This window comes from Urocitellus parryii, chromosome 11, assembly GCF_045843805.1.
Source record: "Urocitellus parryii isolate mUroPar1 chromosome 11, mUroPar1.hap1, whole genome shotgun sequence".
NCBI lineage: Eukaryota > Metazoa > Chordata > Mammalia > Rodentia > Sciuridae > Urocitellus > Urocitellus parryii.
Window position 1 is genome coordinate 64,993,115 of NC_135541.1, and position 17,933 is coordinate 65,011,047.

General features: G+C 41.7%; 1 protein-coding gene across 1 annotated transcript in view; it reads right to left on the minus strand.

Annotated features, from left to right (window-relative positions):
* Nucleotides 1-7,511: 7,511 nt before the first annotated feature.
* Mcoln2 (mucolipin TRP cation channel 2) overlaps nucleotides 7,512-17,933 on the minus strand; it is a 54,521-nt gene continuing 44,099 nt past the window's right edge. The window contains exons 12-14 of the mRNA XM_026406155.1: nucleotides 12,076-12,282; nucleotides 10,690-10,811; nucleotides 7,512-8,301 (exon numbers count right to left, since the gene is read on the minus strand). Coding sequence (XP_026261940.1) covers nucleotides 8,265-8,301; nucleotides 10,690-10,811; nucleotides 12,076-12,282 — 366 coding nt within the window. The 3' untranslated portion in view covers nucleotides 7,512-8,264. The remainder of the gene's footprint in view (nucleotides 8,302-10,689; nucleotides 10,812-12,075; nucleotides 12,283-17,933) is intronic.

Sequence of the window (17,933 nt, forward strand, 5' to 3'; positions counted from 1 at the left end):
ACCTTTGGCTTGTACCCATTTCTGTTTCAAGTACTTACCTGCTAAGCTGCCTACTGTGAAAATGGATTGTTATTCTTTGAAAAGACCTTGAAGGAGAAATATGTATCTGTGGGTTTTATCCTATTTAGTTGTTTCATTTTTAATGCAGAAAATAAAAGGCAATTCTTTCGATTCAATCATTTAAGTGTGGAAATTTGACAGAATATTTTGCACAAGGGCTAAAGGTCAGGGCCTCCCTACGGGAGGTGAAATCATGTCACCACTCCATTAGCCACCCCACCCCCAATATCCTTTATCTGAAATTCCTTCACCTTGTGCTCATCTTTTCCAGAGGGACTGTGGAACCATTTATGCAAGGGAGATAAAATCTAGTAGAAGAATCATCATGGATCCACCCAACCCTTTCTCCATCCATTACTCTGATTTCTTAAAAGCTTTTCCAGGAAGAGAAAAGCAGTCAAGACTGCTAAGGAAGCAGTCTCCATGTTAGTCTCCCTTGAGATAGAATAGATTTTCACCAGGATCAGATCTAGATGGAGAGATCTTATTTTCCAGCATTGAGTGTGGACAATGATGGTTTCCCTCTTGTGTCTTGATGATCATCCTGGGTCACTGTGCTGGTAAGGATCACCATAATGTCACAGTTGGTCCTATAAGCATGCTGCAGAGGGCAGAACCTCCAGCCATCTGTGCCAGGCTGCCCACTGTGCCTCCTAGGACAAAGATAGGTTCTCTGTGCTATGGTAAGCTGCAGGGCTGCAGGAGTTCTCTCTTACCACCGACACCTAGCCACGTCCCCCTGACCTGCGTGAAGAGGTGAGGAAACCCCTGCTCCCTGCCCACCAACACGGAATACTAAGAAAGTGTTAGGAGTCTGTTACCTGGAAGCTATTGGAAGAGGAAGGAGGCATCTCTGGGGTTGGTTTGGGCACAACTTGCAGAGGGTCAAATGGAAGGAGGCAAATTAATGCCTAGTTCACTCAGGCATCTGTGCAAATCTGCCTTCCCTGCCCCATCTTCCTAGTCTCAGGCTAGCTGGGCTCAGGAACATCCCTCTAATATGGTTGTATTCACTACCATCTTTCAAAGGGAGGCAATTACAGGAGCAGGCACAAAGCAATCATTTTTCATAGTCCCCCCATCCATTCACAACCCCCTTCTCCTAACCCTTCGCATCCCACACTGTCCCATATAAGCTGCCCCAGCTGGAGGGAGGGTAAAAGGGATGCATTTCCTAGCATTTGCTTCAAACACCCTCTCCCTGGCAGCCACACTGAGTTCTAAACCTTTGTCATCCCATTCCCAAATCTTGATGGTGGTCACCTGTAGGGACCAGGGGGCAGGTGGAGTCTTCATAACACACCTGTGCAGTGGTAACCTTCAGGCTATGGATATCAGGTTGACCCTGTTAGTGGGAGCACCTGCAAGTCTTGTTACCTTTATGCCAAGAAACTGCTACTGGCCAAGGTCAGAGGACTTCAGAATGTGTGAGGGCCAGGGTGACTGAGGAAGGATGATGCAGAAACAGAGTCTTGGATAAGCTTCTTTTCTTCAATCTTCAGGAAGGAGAAATATCCATATGATAGAAATTCAACCCATTGGGCTGGGGATGTGGCTCAAGCGGTAGCGCGCTCGCCTGGCATGCGCGGGGCTCTGGGATCAATCCTCAGCACCATATAAAAATAAAATAAAGATGTTGTGTCCACTGAAAACTAAAAATATAAATAAATAAATATTTTAAAAATTCTCTCTCTCTCTCTAAAAAATAAATACATAAAAAGAAAGAAATTCAACCCATTCATCCTAACACATGTATTTCTCAATAATAGAAGTTATGAAAGGATACCTTCTTCTTTCAGTATATAGTTCAAAAGCAGGAAGACTCAAATAGTCTTCTGAAGAAGAAGAATATGTATACAGATAGCAAAAACATATATACACAATCTGATATATTTCCTTAGAGATAATTTTCAGGAAAACTTCTCATTGTGTTTATTATTATGTTTAAATACAGGAGAAGAGCCCCCTCTGTCTGTATGTCTTTCTCTCTCCTCCAATCTGCCCTCCACAATTCTGCCTTTTCTAGTCTGGTGGCTCCCAGGTCTAAAGCTCTCCCAGGGCATACATATTCCCTGAGGCCCTGCCATGTTTTCCTGACTGACCAGGTTCTCTCTCATCTCATCTCCCACTCCCTGTGACATGAGTCTTTGCCATTCTGTTCTCTTAGTATAGAAAACCCTCCTGTGGTGAAATGCAATTTATTCTTCAAGTCTCAGATCTAGTTTCCTTAAGAAGCTTTGGTTTATACTTTAGGGAAACAGGAGCAATTCCATTCTGCTCTCACGTAGCACCTGGGGCTGACCTCGTATTATCCTTGCTTTTTACAAGGATGTCTCTACCACTAGACACCAAACCTGCTGAAGGCAAGGGTCTTGCCGCACATCCCTTAGTACTAACATAGTCCTGGAAATCAACAAATACATATCGAATTGGTCTTTAATAGCACCATCATTTTCTTTCTACACATCACGTCGATATCTAGTGTTTTCCAAAACTAATGATGCTTATCATTTCCCATGCCTGGCACTCAGGAAACTCCCATGCTTATTAGCTAAGACCACCTTTAAACCCCACAGCTGGAGAAGATTAAATATTGATAGCAGCACTCTGATTTCCCCCCAGAGGCAAAGAAGAGCTAAGACCAGACTCACAGTCCTGTCATCACAGATGACATGTGTGGAATGACACAAACATAGGTTCTGGGTCTGAAAGGCATTTCCTCTGTAGACCTGGCATGGCGGGCTCACAAGTGAGGATATAAATTCACTTTGTCAGAGCAAACATCCCTCTTGGGGGACATCTGCTCAACCTCGAGGAGAGAGTAATGACCACAGCCCACAGGCAGCAGGAGATGAGTAATTTACTGCTGCTAGGCAATTAGTGTTGCTAGAAAAAAAAAATTGCTTTCATTTAAAATTCTCTTTAAACCATACGTATCATGGCTCATGGGATAATTTATGTATCATTAGAAACTAAGAAACATACATCACGCTAATAAATTGTCTCCTCCATTCACCACCGCCAATAGCTCCCAGGGGTCTTTAGGAAGTCAGGGTTTTGCTGTCCGTGTTATGTAAGGTGGTATGGAATGTTCATACGCTTCTCATGTGTTCTCTGTTTCTCTGGCAGAGACAGATGGCAAGAGAAACATTTTCACGCACTGGTTTGCCACAGCATTTGCTGTAAATGAGCCCATAGAAGAACAGCCATGAGCTCTATTTTTTTTCCCTGGCAAATTGAGAATTTATTTTGAATGTGGGTTTTTACTTTAAGGCCTCCCATTACTCATGTGCGCTGTTCTCAAAGATAACGGCATATTTAACAATCCTACTGGTTCCCATGCACAGAGAGGCCCTTCAGACTGAAAGCGAGGGACTGAGAAGAGCTTGGAGAGAATGTCTGTAGGTCCTGTGTCTAGACAGGTCCCCAAAGGCCTCACTGTGTGAGGTCCAAGGTCCTACAGCAACTGGGCAAACACACTTGAGGTTAGAAGTCAAGTCACCGTAAATTGATTGTCTGTCAAGAGGAAATTATTAAATGGAATGTCAGAAAATAAGACTGTTCATTGAAAGAGTTTGGGAAGAAGCAAAGGAGATCACCACATCACCCAGCCTGCCCAAACAATGTGGAAACTGATCAACATCACCAACCACGGAGGTTCAGTCTCCATCTTGCTGAGGTGAGAAGCAGCTCCACAGCCACATATTTGAAAAATGCTGTGATCAAAATGCCTGTTGAAAAGTGATTCTGTGAAAAGACAAAGAGGAAACCTACACGTATATATAAAGGAACCAGTCTGAAAGGGTGATGTACTACTGAAGCGTTCCAACTATGAAGACAGCAAAGAGACCCATGGTTGCCAAGAGTTGGAGCAAGGAGGAGGGAGGCATGACCAGGCAGAGAGAGGGATTTTCAGGGCAGGGGAACTATTCTATATGACACTGTAATGGTGGATACATGCTACTATTGGTACAAACCCATGGAGTGTCCACCACCAAAAGTGACTCCTAAAGTAAACTGTGGACTTCGGGTGATGGAGTGTCGATGTAAGTTCATTGATGAGATGGTAACAAATGTACTATTCTGGTGTGGGATGTAGATAAGGGAGAGGCTGTGCCGTGTGGGAGTAGGGGAGATATGGGAACTCTCTGTACTTTCGTCTCCATTTTGCTGTGAACCTAAAACTGCTCTGAAAAGTGAAGTCTAGTTTTGAAAAAAAGAAATTCCAACTTAGGCTCACTCTTCCCTTTAATTAATTCTAGCCTTTCCTTAAAAGGCCATGCTTTAATGACTGAGTTAAAAAATCATGTCATCTAGATTCACCATCTGACTTGTGAGATCCCCTGAAAAATGAACATATGGTGGGGGGCCTTGTCCAAAAAGCACTAAGAAACCCAGCGGGGTGGTGCACACTTGTTATTCCAGCAACTCAAGAGGCTGAGGCAGGAGGATCGCAAGTTCAAGGCCAGCCTCCATAACTTAGAGACCCTGTCTCAAGACAAAACATAGAAAGGACTGGGGATGTGACTCAGGGGTAGAGCACTCCTGGGTTCAATTCCCAATACCACACACACACACACACACACACACACACGCCACTAAGAATTTCAAGACTGTCATTATAGACCAGTAACCAAGCAGATGGTCCTTCAAAAATGCACAGGTCACACAGCCACAAAGCCAGTCCTGCATATCATCAGTAGCAAGAGACTGGAACATCTCAGGTGAGAAAGAAAGAAAGCTGAGCTGCTTAACATTTGCTTAGATATATCAAATCACCAGATTCCTGTTCCTGTGCCAGTGGTTCACTGTCCTTCCTAAAGTGTCTAGAATCAGAAAGCTGTGCTTTGGATTTAGCTGTGAGGTCCCCTTCAACCTATCAAGCAAAAGACACTTCAAGCATTTTTTACATGTAGTGTAAGATTCTAGATGCCTGTAGAGAAAGACTCAGTGTCACTGGAAAATAGCTGAGATATTCAAACTCAGTGTCAGGCAAAGCAAAATAAAAATTTCCCAAGTTGCATGAAAATAAAAAAGAAACTGATTAGCAATAAGGTTTGTTCATCCAATGATACTTCAACAAGCAGCTTGTTATGGGAGAGTTGTTCAGATATATGGGATCGTATCTATGAGCATTGCAGCACTTTATATTATTATCAGGAAACAAATCTGTGGCCAGGAATGCAGTAACAGATTATTGAGCATACTTTGCTAATGACTTTAAGGCCCTTGAACATCAGTGCCAGTGCTGAGCTATTTTTACAAGAAGGTCCTCAGGCAACAGAGGGCGACAGGCTATTTGCCCCTAAGTTGAAAGGCTGGGCTAGTGCTGCATTCATAAATCCAGATTCCAAAGCTGGACCTCCCCTGGTCTCTGCACACCTCTCCACCATTATTAGAGTATAGGCCCTCAGCAGGATCTGGTAGGTGGTGACCGGAATCCTCTGAAGGACTTTTCCTAAATACCACCCCTCACCCTTTTGCACTCACTACCTTGGATAGGTGCAGGCTGAGAAGCAAGCTGACGTGTGTTTTCCATGTTCTGACAAGTCTGCTAAAGTCCCCTATGAGAGGACTGAGGGCCAGTGTGTACACCTTCAAGACCATTACCCTTCCATCAGGACAGCTGTGCCCCTGGTGGGGGGCCATTTGGGCTGCTTCTTCATGCTGCTCCTCCAAAATTAAGTGTGAGCTTGTTAGGACTGAATTGATAATTGTCTCCAGGACAGAGCTAGATGAAGGAATTTTGCAGCACTCATAAAATCTTTATCAAAACAAAGTCCACCAAAACTGTGTGGTGAGCTCATTAGGAAATAAAGATCTTTTTGACTGGCCTGGGTGAACATATTTGTACACATATAGACCATGCCAAAAAAAAAATTTTTTTTAAGTGCTAATGTCCACTGAGCACTTAGGTGTCATGTCCTGTTCTAGGCACTCACATTTGATGTATGTAATTCTCACAATTTCCATTTTACAGATAGGGAGATCTGTCCAAGGAGATTTAGGAGGAGGAGGAGGAGGAGGAGAGCCCTGTCAGGCATGTTGCAGAAGCAAAGCTCTTAATGTCTGCACAATTCCATGGACAAGTGAAACCTACTTCAAACGTGGCAAACAATTGAAAGAACAGCTTAGGTTTCAATGCCAGGCGTTGCATGAATGGTATGACTTAAATGCCAATCCAAATATATTGAGATTTATCATCACTGAGAAGCAAGAAGCGATTTGTCTACCAGGACCCCAAAGCTGCCACCTAAACTGAAATTCTAAAGGGCTGGGGATGTAGCTCAGAGATACAGTGCTTGCCTAGCATGCATGAGGCCCTGGGTTCCATGCCCAGGACCATACACCCATGAAAATTGACTGGAATTTTAACTCAAATCTGTCTTGATGGCTTCCATACCCACACTCTTTTACCATCCCAAGTCATTGAGCTTAAGATGCTACATTGGGCTTTGACTGTTTTCACTGCAAGCCAAGGAGGCAAATTCTACAAAGGAAGATTAGAGAATGAAGTCACTAAGCAGAAAGGATATGACTCCTAACTTTTATAGTCAACTCCCCAAGTGGAGGCTTAGGAGAAGAGAGAAAATGGTTTGTCCTAGATTTGGCCTATTAGCAGAGTTATGAGAACAACATTGTTCAATAAAATCAGATAATACAGTTGGTAAAGTAAGAACTGTTGAAAATCACTAAAAAGGGACAAAACAATGTTTCCATAGATGCAGAGTAACCTTGAAAAAAGATTTTTCTTTGTCCAGCTTAAAAGGGGAAAAGAAAAAGAAACATGAAAGTCAATAAAAGACTAACATGAATCAGGAAGACCATCATTAATCTTCTACTCAAATGGCAGTCACAGCTGCAGACTGAGAGGAGATTCCATTCAGAGACAAAACTAAGTACATGGGGTTACTCTCAGAAGTTAACAAGTGGCCCAATTATGTCCCTGATTATGGAATCAGGCAAATGATCTCAGAACCATCAGTTTAAAGGTTGTTAGGTTGAAAATTAAACATAACTCTTGACATTTTCATAAAAAATTAACTAAAATGATAACTTTATCAAAGTATTCTGAGTGTAGACATAAGTTACTTACTCCTTTAAGAACTTCAGTGGTATGAACTAGATGATCTTCCCTGCCTAGATTTGGTGTGTGCACTTGAAAAGTGGGGAAAGGAGAGAGAGGAAGGTAGGGCTTGGGGGAGAGAGGCATGGCTAAGGCCAGGGGAAAAAGGAGCAATCCAAGGATGAGAGTCCTGCTTGACTCAAGTTCTAGTCTTCGCCACAAAATTAAAAATTGTTGACCCCTGTCCCTTTTATATACCAGGTAGTTAGTAGAAATGTGACCTGAATTTTTTACTAGGTAGATGTTAAAAGATACTAATAAATAATAATAGTGCATTATGGTACAATAAAAATAAATTTATTTGAGGAAAAATATACCGTATTTCCTTGCTTAACAAAGCTGAAGTCTCCACCACAGTGGAGAGCAATTGTTAAAATGAGTGACCATTGCTACAGTTCACTGCCACATGGCATGTGTGCACAATCAGGAATTAGCACAAGTGACGAGGTATCCTCATGTTCTGTTTCCAATTCATCTGATTGACTATGCCAAAAGTCACTTAAAACATGTTGAAGAAGAAAACTTGCAGGAAAATGGGTCAAGAACTGTCTATTGCAGGTCTTTCTGTTGAATGGCGTGTGATCTCTATATGGTTTAATAATTCTCCATCATGGAGTCTTAATTTGGTATTGCATCCAACTATATTTCTGTGCAGACCATGAATTAACATATGTCTTTGAACTTAATAATCACTATTAACACAAATCCTTATCTGACAATAAACACACACATTTAAATACATGGCTTTCAACATCATTGTTTTGTACAGTCTAAAAAGGGATTTTTTTTTCCATCCCAACAGCATCATGTCATAAATTAAGAGAGCAGTAGAGAATATCATTATCACTGCTTAATTGCACTGATGCCCAGTAGCAGCCTGTGGTCTATTCTTCACCCTCCAACTTTTTATATAAAGTTTGGAACTTCGGTCATGGTCAGCCAGCTGACAGTCGCTCTTCTTTCCCAATCCACAATTAAATAAGACAATCCTTTAGGAATCACTGGTCCAGGATAATCTGTGGTCCATTAGCATTGCTGCTGGAAAAGGAGGCCTGACACTTAGTTCTTTAGCAGGACTTTAGTTAATAAGTATCAAGGGGTCATCGCTTCCTTTCCTGTAACAGAAAGGGGGTGGGGGGAAAAAAAGCAATGATTCAAAAATCTTCACAAAGATACAGAAATACTCTATTCTAGGCACACATAGGTTATGTGGGTGAAATAAGTAAGAATAAAACAAATTAAGAAGGGTAATTTAAATTGAGATCTGAGTAGACGTTTGTAGAAACACACCTGAGCAGCTGTCCATCCCTTAGGACTTCCCTTTCCCCTTATCTAACAAAGCCTATCAATGGCTTAAAGGCTGGTTTCCCTCCTCCACTGCAGGAGAGAAGAGGCAAGTTTAATTCACATCTGCTTACACAAGCATCTCTTAACCTGTCACTTTATTCCTGGAAGGGGTTTCAGAGACCACTTAGCTCATCCTGATGGCTCACCTCCTCACCAGTGGAGGAACCAAGAGGTTGAGAAGAGGTCACAGAACACACTTGGTAAGTGGCATGCCCCCCAACAAAACCCAAGTGTTCTGACGATCAAGCTAGGAGCTCTGTCAACAATCCAAAGAAGGATCGATGTGTGAGGGTTTGCTGAACTGCTTTGTTGAAAAGGAGTGAACAGGGACTGGGGTTGTAGCTCAGTGGTACAGCACTTGCCTAGCATGGGTGAGGCCCTGGGTTTGATCATCAGCACCACATTAAAAAAAAAAAAAAGAAGAAGAAGTGACCACGCCCACATCCTGCCAGAGGCAGAGCTGGTACGGAAGGATGTGGTCTATAATGTGGACTGGACACCAGTCTCTGCAGTACATCTCTTCCCTGGGTTGCCTCAGGGAGGTCCTTCTCCAACATTTACTAGGCATTTATAGCCTTCCTCAATTTCATTCATTCTTCTGCTCCTAGCCTTTAAGCACATTAGGGCATAATTATGGATGGAGTCAAAGCTGTCACTTGTTCTCAAGGCCTCCTTAAGATCCACTTCCTCCCATCAGACCCCATGGCCTTCACTTGCTCTTTGCAAGGTCCATACAACCCCCAGGTCTAGCTGACTTTAATCATAGCCACATTTGGGGCAAACATGGTGACAGCGACCTCAGTCTTGTTTGATATCCTCTTTTATCAAAACTTTCATTGTACTTCTGCTCTTGACTTTCTTGGTGAATTCTCTTGTTCCCTTAAATTCTTTCATTCCTGCCATGGGCACGCCTTCCTTCACACCATGCATCTTCCAAATAACCCTTAGCAATGGTCTGCTGAGTTTGCTCCCTTCTTCTCACCTGTCAAACCCAGTCTTGGCAATCAGGCTTCCAGTCCAGCCTTTAAATCTTTCATTATTCCATAAGGCTGCACAAGAAAACCCTTAACAGCCTCGGAGGGCTCTTTATGATGCAAACCAAGGTCCATATGGTAAATACCATAGACCCATCAGTCGCTTTTCAGAATTCACAACTATGTTTCCCAGTGATTTTTTTTTCCCCACTTATATTTAACAACATAATAGAAAAAAGCAACTGAGATACTTTCCTTACCCAGGCCAACTCCCAGAAGGCAGATGCCTATTAAGAAAATTATTTTCCCTTTATCTCAGTTTCCACGGCAACAATGTAATGCTCACAGAGGATGAAATATGATTTTGAAGATTCAAGTCTTCTTAGAAGACCTCATTTCATATTTCATATTCACATTCTTTGGATATGCTCAATCAGATCATTTCAAGTCCCAAGATGCAGTATGAATTGATTAACAGAAAAATACATCCTGAAGTTTTAAGTGGCAATTATGTACCCCCATCTTCCTTAGGAATTTGATTTTAGAGAAGCCTTCTCAAAAAACATGGGTAGGGTATACTTTAAGTTAAAAACTTCCATTCCTGACTTTTGATGAAAACACACATGGGATCATTTAAGAACACTGTCCTTGTTTGACCCCCATTCTAGACCCCAAACCACAGTGCGGTATCCTTTGTCCACTGAGGTTGAGGAAATTTTCCTAACAGTCCAGATGACAGCAAGCAAAGCACAGCTCTCCAATGAAGAGCTTCCTCTACGGGTGGGTTTGCTGCTCTTCTCAAGAAGGTTATTTGCACCATAAACTATAAGAAGGGAAAACGCCTTTGACATTCTCAGAGTTCCATCTCCAAAATCAAGAGTTCTTAATTTTGACCTCTTGCTATAGCCACATGAAAGTTCTGCCTCTTGACTTTTGGGGTCTAATTCATGCCTTTCATGATATCCCTAAGAGATTGCAATCATGTCATGTAGCTTTCTACACAACCCTGTTTTGCAAGAAATAATTCCTTTCGAAAGCCAATTTAGGGAGGAAAACAATGAAGGATGAAATATCTCCCACAACGAACTGATTCCAGAGTATAGGGTTAACCTTGGAGCAACCCTTTCCTAAGGCAACGGAGTAGCTCATCTCTGGATGGTGGACATTAAATACAATACTGACCTCCTCAGACAGCAGACACTGGACAGGAAGGCTGAAGACTCTTTCTGACACTCCTCTTTGCTGCTACATTCCTTCAGGAATTCCTGCAGATCCGTTTCAGGAAATCCATTCTGCTGGTATTTCTTTAAAAAAGCACACAATGCTGTTACCCTCTCTATAGAGCATGAGAAATTGCTCCCTTTGTCAACGAACCAAATTCACCTTTGCAAAAATAAAAGTCTCCCACAGTGCAAGCTGAGATCCAAGAAGTGATATTAGCAATGATGAATTAATCTGTCAGTCCCAGAACAGCCAAGACAGGGCCACCATGGGAACAGAGAACAAACTAAAGGAAAATTCCAGAAAGAAAGCCAGGGAGAGCAAGGGAGGGAAATAGTCAAAAGTCTAAAGCTAGAATGCTAATTGCAAGACTATAATAAGACCTCCCACTCCACACCCTGCAAGGTAGAATCTGCCTGTGAAATTGACCGCTGAAACAGAAAGAAGTAGATTTTTTCCAAGCAGAAACAAAGACCCTAGGCCTAGGACCCCTTCCCTTCACAATTGGTGGGGTCACTGATCTCAACAAGAGGCTTGCCCATGCACAGGGACATGGCCACTCAAGTTCACCAACTTCCACAGCAAGAGCATGCAGGTCTCCCTCAGCCATGTCCTGCTGTTGGAATCAACCACCATCCCCCGCTGGATGCTGACCCCCACTAAGTCAATACCTGGCTTTCTTCTGAGTTAGTCTGGGGAAGGGTTAAGCAGAGGGCAGCACCTGAAGGTGCCGACATGGTATCCAGTGTTGTTCAGGCACTGGCTCTGAAGGGGTCTTCCAAGAATAGCCATCTGCTGTGCAGGTGCCTGGGGAGGCCAACTTCCCTCAAGATACCAACTGATAAATTAGGCCCAGCCAGGTGGCTTAGAAAGGTCCAAGCTAAACAGAGAAAAACCCTTCACCCTCCTGACTTAAAGGAAACCTGCACCATGCAAGTGGCCAATTCATTCAGTATAGGGCCCAGCAATATCTGGACAGTGGTCAGGGTGGCAATCATCTCTCATCCCTGAAATTTACCACCCAGTACCTAAGTTCCAGGTAGCCATGCAGGTGGGTGTGTCCATCAGTGTCTAGAAAACTGCCCAGCTCCCATTTCCTTTCTCTTTTCCACCACACCTACAAACCAACACACCATGGGTATCAGGGACATTGTCCTAAATGCATATTCAAAATTATTTTCCAGCATCTAAAAGTGTATTTTCTATAAATCTTAAAAATCTAAATAAAATTATAATATTTTAAGTAAAATATATTTTTCCTGTCTTCTAATCTATACAGAATTTACAGTAGAGTTTCTTTTTCTTTTCTTTTTTTTTTTTTTGCAGCAAATATAGATAACTACTTACTTTAATGGTGTCGTAAGAATCCGTAATAAGTGCAATAAAAAGGCTGAGAATCATGTATATAAAAAGGCTGATGAAGGAATACAAGTACAGACGGCTGAATAGCCACACCAAGATGCTCTTCTGCTGGATTTGAGCAAAGGTTGCAAACATGTCGTCACCGTTGACCAGGGAAAACAGGCACTCGGCAACTATGTTCAGGTTTTCAAACTGCAAGAGGGAAACAGATCAGCTTCTGAGATAAAGTAGGCTCCAGAGCAGAGAGCTTTAAGAGTTTTCTTAAAGTTGTTTTTGTCATTAGTAGAAGACAGAACACCAAAAGAACTAGACAAACATTATTCAATACCCACTCCATACTTTCAAAGAAAATCTTTTGACATTTCCCTTGGCTTTTTACCATGCATTTTGTATATGTTCACGGTTACTTCGTATAACAAATTTGGATCCTGATTTTTTTTCTATTTAACAAACCATCTTCTTATTCACGCATAGAGAGCACTTGTTATCTAACAGACCATTTCTTGAATGTGCCAAATTTAACTACTTCCCAGCCACTGGATATTCCAGGTTTGCTATTATAAATTATAACAATGTAATGAACATTTCTGTGCACAATGTTTTTTTTGTGTTATTGGGTCTAAGCTAGTCTGCAACTAAACGCAAGTACTTTTACTTTTTTCAAACCAGATGGGGAACATGATCTGCATTTCCTCAAAGTAACCAAGAAAAAGCACACAGAAGATCTAGAACAAGAAGAGCCCAGTGGAAGTCCAAGTAAGATGGGAGACCCCCTGACCAGAGGTGGGGAAGGTGCACCTGGGGCAGGGCTGAGGGAAAGTACTAAAAGGGCTCATGTTTAGACAAGGTGAGTCTGAGGTTCCACAGACTAGGTATTTCATTTGAAGGTGTGCACCTGGAGTTGAGGAGCCCCTAGGGAACACCACCAAACCTTGGAACCTCCAGCTGTCCTGGATTTGAACAGTTGACAAACTTTGCCACATCCAATAAGTACAAACAGCAGTGCTTAGTGGGCTTATCTCTAGGGCCAGAGGATTAAATAGTAGATGCCAGTGAAAAGCTTCTATCTAAAGAATAATAATGAACTAGTACACAAAAGACAATACAGATTTTTTTTTTTTCCGGTGCTGAACCTGAACCCAGGACCTTGCATATGCGAGGCAAGTGATCTGCTGCTGAGCTACATCCCCAGCAACAAGCTATTTTAAGAAAGATGAACCAAGTTCCTGTACTTCTGCCCTTAGGAGCGACGGCCTGCATGCAATTAAGTCAGTGTGGCTTAGGGGGTTAGAAAGACCTTGATGAATGTCTGGGACACCTTCACTCTGGAGTCGTGCTACTACTTCACATGCAACAAAATAAACCTCCCACCACCCTAACCAGGAAAAGGGACATTCCTTCCAAACTTACTGATTTCTGTCATTGAATAAAGGATCATTGGCTCCAAAGTAGTCAAGTACTTAAAACTATGTGTGGAATTTTGATCTTCCGTCCCTTCAATCTTCTAAGGCCTGTTCTTTTGACATGTTTCTCTGATCCACTTTTTTTTTTTACTCCACTCTGATCATCAACATTTATAAGTGGATTATTACTGAAACCGTCAAGGAAGTGTCTTTCACTCCAACCTCTTCACCCTACAATCCAAGCTGCAGTGAAACCTAAACTTCATAGAAGACGTCTTTCAGGTCATTTCTCTTGCTTAAGGTTGGACAAAGTCTGGATGTAAAGTACAAACCCAACCAAGAAGACTGGAGTAAGTTCCTCCTTCATGCGGCCTCTCCGCCTCCCTTCACTGTAAATATGAACATCCTGTGCTTGTCTCTGCCCACAGCACCATGACCATGGTCTATAGCTTGTCCTCATGGGATTTATTCTCTTCATCTCATGTATTTTCCTTCAAGTCAAAGTCCAAGGACCAATTCAAAGTCTACTTCAAGACAGCCTGCCCTGGCAGTTCCAGTTCTTTCTCTGCTCTCTGTATCAGCAAGAACCACAGAGCAATGCACGCTTCTTTTTACCCCTATGAATAAACACCAAGTCTTATACTTCTTGTCCCATGGCTGCATTGGGCTGGGTGAAGTTGGTGGCCCAAACAATAATCATATACATACTTTGCTAAATCGACAATTTTCAGAAACCGGATTAAAGATACTCTCCATAGAGACCTGTAGGGAACATCCAGGTGAGCAATGCACTTAATATGCAGATTATTTCACAGTAAGACAGGCAATTCCTAGTGTAAATATTTTCCTCTTGTCTACTAGTCTTAAGCCGGTGAAGTTAAAGCTAGCTCTATAGATGTCAGTAACTACTCTGGCTGTACCGTATTCCTCAATGTTTCTTTAAGAATCTGGTCAATTCCTTTCTTTAGTTTAAAAACCCCTAACAGTTTGTGCTTCAGGTTTCAAAACTGTAAATACCTAATTAGTCAGTACCTACCATATTAGTTTCTGAGTTTTCTATGGTTATTTAATTTCAGCACCTACCATATTAGTTTGTTAATCTTCTATGTAGTTATCTAATTTCAGCCTAGACATAATATCTGCCTCAATATTAATATTATTCATAACCATTAAACCTCTCCTTCCTATGTAGACCTAAGAATTATTATAGCCCATCAAAAAGTTACAACTGAGACCAAATAAATTGATTGGTGAATTCCCTGTCATTTCTGTATTACAAGAATTAGCTATAAATCAGAGTCAATCTCAGTGGCCAAATCCCATAGAAATGATCTTAAAATACAAAGTAACATCATAATGTGCTTCCAATTAGAAGGACCACATTTAAAGGGCACTGTTTTGTTTTTTTTGGGGGGGATAGGGTACAGGAATTGAATCCAGGCCACTCACCCACTGAGCTACATCTCCAGCCCTTTATGTGTTTTATTTAGAGACAGTGTCTTGCTTGTTAAGTTGCTGAGGCTGGCTTTGAACTCAGGATCCTCCTGCCTCAACCTCTAGAGCCACTGGGATTAGAGGTGTATGCCACCATGCCTAGCTTGTTTTGGTTCATGAGATCTTGGACCCTGGAAAGTAGGTACTGCTGTCTCTCTTTCAACAAAACTTCTTGGGCACCTGCACCTGTCTTGAGACTGGACACTGGGAACCTAGAGAATAAGCCATAGTTCCTGCCTCCCAAGAACTCAGTCTAGAAGAAACCGACAAAGTCTGATGCACTGCAGACATTTAACAAAAATTAAATGGGTATTTCCATAAAAAGTCCCCGTAGTTTCTACAGGACCACACTGCAAACCCAAACATTCATTTCATGAATGATAATTTAGTGATTGAGCCAAAAAGAACTTTCACTTAAATACAAACATAATTTTCAATAGCTTATGTTGGAGAATGATAGAAAAGTTTGCTTCCAGAGCTGATGACCAGAATCTCATGCAATATTTAGATAATATGTTTTAACTAACTAGCTTTTCTTTGGAATAAGAGGTACTTGGTTAAAACCAGAGGCCTTAGAGGCATGAAGGTATATCAGGTCTGCAGAATTTTATTGCTGGCATCAGCAAAGTCCAACAATTTTTCAATGCCTTGGTCTTTTCATTTGTTAAATGTGGACAATGCAAGACCATTATTTATCCTTCCAAGTTAAAAAAAAAAAAAAGTCCCTGGAACTAGAACTATAAAAGCCACATTATCGTAATGTTTAATAATTCACGATGAGGTCTGGAAGAACATCAACAGTCTTTAGCTCTGTGCCCAGACATTTTGAAAAGGCCTGGTGCCAAAGTCCATTAGGGCTAGAAATGAATATCAGTGGGACACTTTTTGTACCTCAGCTCCCCTTCGGTCGAACCAATGAAATCAGATGTCTAACAGGAAAACAGGAAGATGAAATGTCATGGGACTCCAGCTACCAAACAGTAGCACCAAATAATAATTTTTCTGATATGACCCCCCCACCCCGCCCTTTAGTGTTGTTTGCTTGTTTCAAAGAAAGAATTAGCTTTAACCCTTAAAGTCACTGTGTTTTTAAAACAGTAGAAAACGCTTGCTGGGATGCTCAGCTCCTCAGGGTTTTGGGTAACACTCAAGGTCCTCTGATTCAATGACTACTAGAAGAATCTGAAAATTCTGACACTTTGGATTAATTTAGGAGTGCTGGGACAGGGAGCAGTAAAATTTTCAAACTTCAGATTAAAAGTGGCAGAAATATGGAGCAGAAAAGCAAAATTTTCAGAATCTGACTTGTGCATTTATTGAATTAACTGGACTAAATTTTCCCAGTCATCAGCCTAGCAAAAGATAAGAGAGGAATGCTATAAACAGACCTGCTGGGAAACCCTAGAGTCACCCCTCATGCCTGTATTCCCCAAGAGAAACAAAGAAGCTGACATGAAGTGAGAAATGTGTGTACAAGTTTAAAGACCAAAATGGGAGCCACCTACCACGTGTGACTCTTGAGCACCTCAAATGTAGCTTATCTTAATTGGGATAAGCCATGAGGACAAAATAGACAATAGATTTCAAAGACTTAGTATGAAAAAAAAAGGAATGTAAACTGTCTTACTATTTTACATTGCTTACATGCTAAAATAATATTTTGGCTATACTAGGTTTAATGAAATATAATTACGATTAATTTCATCTGTTTATTTTTTTCTGTGTGGATACTAGAATATTTTAAAGTGTACACATGAATCCCATTTGTAGTGTGTGTCACATTTTTACTGGATAGTGCTGGCCAAGAGCATCCCAACTTCACCTAGATCCCTTGAAAAGACAAAACTGGACATATGGAAATAAGGTCAGGCCCATCAAGCAAATAACCTGATTTTCCACTAGGTGATCTTGACACACATCAAGAGAGTAAGACTGATTCCTGTGGCTTTTCTCTCACTGTTGATCTTGAAGTACCACCTTGTTCTTTGGGTCAAACTAAACGCTCTTTTATAGTGGTCTGTTCTAGATAATACCGAGAGAAGCCCTACAGACACCAGTCAAAGCATTTATACTGAGGTCAGGTACATCCAGGTTTGAATCCATTCACTCTCTGGGTAACCCTAGAAAATTTTAATATATTAAGGTTTCTATTTCTATAAAAGGATAACAGTATTTTCCCACAGAGAAGAGGAAAAGAAGTACTGTAGTTCTGATCTCAAACGTTCCCCAAAGAACCATGTGCTAAAAGCCTGATTGGTAGCCTGTGCACTACTGGGAGAAGGTGGAACCTTTAAGCTTGGGGCCTAGTGGGAGGCAGGTAGGTCATCAGGTGTGGGCCCTTGAAGAGGTTCCTGGGACCCCAGCCCTTCTCATCTCATTTCCTTCCTGGCTGCCATGAGAATAGACCTCCTCTCCCATGCATTCTGCCTTGAGGTACTGTAATAGGGCCAAGTGACCGTGAACTGAAACCTCTGAAGCCGAACCAAAATAAACCTTTTTCTCCTTAAAAGTTGATTCTCTCTGTATTTTTTGACTGTGACAGAAAGCTAACTTGGGAGGGTTAGCGCAATAGGGGAGATAAAGAACTTGGATACCAGACTAACAAAAAAACATCTGAAATGATAGCCATTTAGTAAAATTAAAGTGACATTAATTGAGCATCTTCCAGAATAATGATGGGGTGGGGAAGACAGGAGTGGGGAAACAAAGGAAATGGGACCCTTTGTCCTGGGGTCTTGGGGCCAATGGATCAAAATCAAATCCTTAGGTTCGGTTATCTATTCCACACAGTACAACACTGCCCTCTAGTGACAAAGAGATGGAGATGTTCTCAGAGTATGAGGAAAGTAAGGAGCAAAAATGTAAACTTTCCTAGTCATGGAGACAATCAGTTCTCCAGATCATAGATATCATATCAGAGAACAATTTTTACTCATGAGTCACCTT